The sequence below is a fragment of the Halyomorpha halys genome, unplaced genomic scaffold, assembly GCF_000696795.3.
Source record: "Halyomorpha halys isolate HHAL.00 unplaced genomic scaffold, Hhal_1.1 Scaffold970.1, whole genome shotgun sequence".
Classification (NCBI taxonomy): Eukaryota; Metazoa; Arthropoda; class Insecta; order Hemiptera; family Pentatomidae; genus Halyomorpha; species Halyomorpha halys.
Window position 1 is genome coordinate 114,329 of NW_027105419.1, and position 3,670 is coordinate 117,998.

Below are 3,670 nucleotides of genomic sequence, written 5' to 3' on the forward strand. Positions count from 1 at the left end.
TATTATTCTTATTATGTACTATTTATAGAATTCAACTTTCGAATGTGTTTTTTTTTTTTTAGTTTATGTCCATAAACTCGTAGGGGGAGTTATGGTAAGGCCGGGCGTATTGTTAGTCCTAAGCCTAACTTCTAATGTAAATAAACATAGAAAAGATATAAGAAGAATTAAGAAGCATAATAAATCAATTGTTATCTGGAATACGTGCGTTTCATTTCACTGTCCCTTTTCATCTTTTTTTTAAGCTCGTCTTCCGACGTCCCATAATTTATATCTTTATTTACTTAATATATTTTACTGAAGTGAAACTAAAAATAATAGGAGAGAGAGAAGTACGAAATAAAACGCTTGAAGTACTCTCAAAGACTGATCTATTTGCGGATCCTGTGCGTCTATATATACACAATTGGTCAGCTGATATGACCTCATGATAATAATAAGAACTCTGTACTAGTAGGATTAGTTACCTCTAGGTTTGACAACAAACCAATTCCTATATATACCAGATGATTGTAATAATAAAGCCAGTTATTAAGTATGATCTTGTGGACGCAAGAGAACGTAGGGAAGCCCGCTTCGAGAAATCCGAAGCAGAGTGGACGGAAGTGAGGTCACCACAAAGACAGCAGCGAAGTTCCGCCAGACGGACCACCCACAATAGTGGTGCCTTTGAAAAGAGGCCAAGTAGAGGACCTGAGGAAAGGAGGCAGCGATCGGACCGGCGCTGCTATGAATGTAACAAAACCGGACACGTAGCCGCGCAGTGCAAATATACAAGATGCTACGAGTGTGGTAGACAGAGGCATGTAGCACGTGAATGCCCGAGACGTAACCCCCGGCATAACAGGAGAGAATCTCCACCGGAACCTATGGAAGTAAACAATCAGGACTGGAACAGCAGGCGGACCGAAAAGAGGAGCGAAAGGCAATCAACCAGTGACGAATCATCAGGCGAGGAGAGCGTCCGTTCTGAGCGCAGCCGCCCGGCTTCGAGACGCCATGAGGTAAGAGGAGGGAACCCCTGGGTGGGAAGATCATCCGGAGCCGAGGTGGTAGCGGGTCGCGGCCTCTCAAACTGAGGACGCGGTAACGGGTGGAGCAACTGGCGGGGCGAATTAATAGTTTATAATAGCGTACAGGGTGGTCGCATTACAAGGTTGCCCGTGGTGAGTTCGGAGAAATCAGGGGTGAGATTTCTGATAGATACGGGGAGTACCAACTCATTGGTTAGTCGAAGAGGGGCGGAGAAATTAGGCATCTGGACGGGCCGTAAACAATGTGCATGTACGGTGTCAACTGTCAGCGGCAAATGCCTAACATTGGGGGAAACGAGTCTTAACCTTGGAGAGTTGGCAGGGTCGGATACGGAAGTTCTTATCCATGTTATCGAAGAGTTAATGGCAGGGTACGAGCTTATCATAGGGTGTGACGTACTCCAACTTGAGTACTTGAGTGGGGTTCAAACTTAACGTTAACAATTAGAAATGGCGATATAAAATCGGTAAACAGAGGTATGAAGTAATAGCTAAAAGGAAAAGTGGGAATATGAAAATCGGAGCGGTAGAGTGCAATAGGGCGATGATGTACTTGGTCGATAAAAATGATGACCTGTTTTATCGGGAGGGAGAATTTTTCCCACCACTGGGAAAACCGAGCACCGGATCCATTTAAAGTCGGAAACCCCATTCTATGTAAAAGATAGGTGGTACCCCCAGGCCATGAGGACGATAATTAGAGAAAAATTAGACGAACTTCTCCGACAAGCCATAATACGACAAAGTAATTCCTCGTTTAATAGTCCATTGTAGGTAGTAGAGAAGAAACAGTGTGAACGAAGTGGAGCCGCAAAACAATATAGAGTCGTGGTGGACTATCGCAAGTTGAATGAGGCAAGAAGGATGAGCGGTACCCACTGCCGCGAGTCGAGGACATACTGGACCGATTATCGGGGGCGACTATTTTTAGTACCATCGATCTTAAAAGCGGTTAACATCAGGTTAAGATGGCAGAAGCAGACATACCGAGGACGGCATTTTCCTGGAAGCGTGGGCATTTTGAGTTTGTACGAATGCCATTCGGGCAGAAGGGAGCTCCGTTAACATTCCAACGTCTCATGGATGAGCTACAGATGGGCCTCTAGGGGGGAGAGGAATTCTCTTAAGTCTACATGGACGATCTGATTGTGTTCAGTAAGAACGAGCGGGAGAATGCCGAACATTTAAAACACGGGTTTTTGACAGAGTTCGAGAATTCGGTCTCAAACTGTCGCGGGAAAAATCTAAGTTCGGACTTGGTGAAATCCGGTTCTTGGGACACGCCGTATCAAGAAGAGGGGTACAGCCGGATCAAGAATTGGTGAAAGCGATCCAAAACACCCCGTTACCGAGGAATGCCCGCGGAGTGAGGAGATTCCTGGGTATGATTAATTATTACCGCAAGTTCATCCCAGGGATTGTGGAAATTACCCATTCGCTTAGCGAAATTTTAAAGAAAGGAAAACGATTCTGCTTAGATCTTGAACAGGTCGTTAGGATCGAGGAATGCCGGAAGATCCTAACAACACGTCCTTTACTGGCCTTCCCCGATTTCCATAGATCATTTAAGGTAACCACAGACGCTAGCGAGTTGGCTATTGGGGCCGTTCTGTTGCAGTATTTCGAAGAGGCCGAAAAACCTATTGCATAAGCGGGACGAAAGTTAAATCCGGCTGAACAAAGATACAGCGCGATTGAACGCGAACTTTTAGCAGTGGTATGGGCTGTAGAGTATTTTCGGCCATACGTTTACGGCAGAAAGTTCGAACTTGTAACAGACCATAAACCTCTCCTTCACCTCGGATCACTAAAAGAATCATCAGCACGAGTATCGCGATGAAAGGAAAGGCTCGCGGCATATAACTTCCACATTGTGCACAAGAAGGGCGTCGACAATGTAGTGGCCGATTGGTTATCGCGAGACCTAGTGGTGAACGCGATCGAAGATGAGGAAGCACCTGTCGAACCGTTTGTGCTAAGGTATCTACGCGATTGGGCGGAGAGCGGCCCGGAAATTCCATTAGTCCAGAACGAATCAGACGGGAACGCAACACCAACAGACAGACCCGCAGAACTTCCGGAAATCGATGAAATCATCAATGATATTTTGTGATGAGTTTCAAATTGTTCAAATCCAAGCAGGCCGCCGGAACGGAAACAAGGGCGAGTGTTTACGAGGGCCTATCGACTATATTGATCCGCACACCCGCTAGAATAGAGGAAAATGAATTGGAGAGTTTATTTACGAAAATCGCGAGACCCGGTCGCAGTTGCCTCGTGTTCGAGGGAAATAAAGTAATAGTAGACAAACTAAAAAGATTGTGGAGACAGGAGCGAGTAGGCGTGTAGTATCCTTTCATCAGATGTCTACAACAGGTAGAAACGACCACTGTTCCAGAGGCGCAACGAAAACTCGTCGCCGACCACCACGTGGGCAAAACGAATCACAGGGGTATAGAGGAAATATTGCGCGCTCTGAAACGGCTATACTCCTGGAAATCCATGAGGCGCACCGTGGTTGATTGTATCGCGGCGTGCGTCATATGTCAACAGGCCAAGTACGATCGCCGACCCCCAGTAGCCGAACAGGTAACCACACCCACCACACTCGAACCCTTACAATCGGTCCAAGTGGA

General features: G+C 46.3%; 1 protein-coding gene across 1 annotated transcript; it reads left to right on the plus strand.

Annotated features, from left to right (window-relative positions):
• Positions 1-506: 506 nt before the first annotated feature.
• On the plus strand, positions 507-1,079 carry LOC106687486 (uncharacterized). The gene has a single exon (XM_014431406.1). The coding sequence runs from the start codon at positions 507-509 to the stop codon at positions 1,077-1,079; it is 573 nt and encodes a 190-aa protein (XP_014286892.1).
• The last annotated feature ends 2,591 nt before the right edge of the window (positions 1,080-3,670 follow it).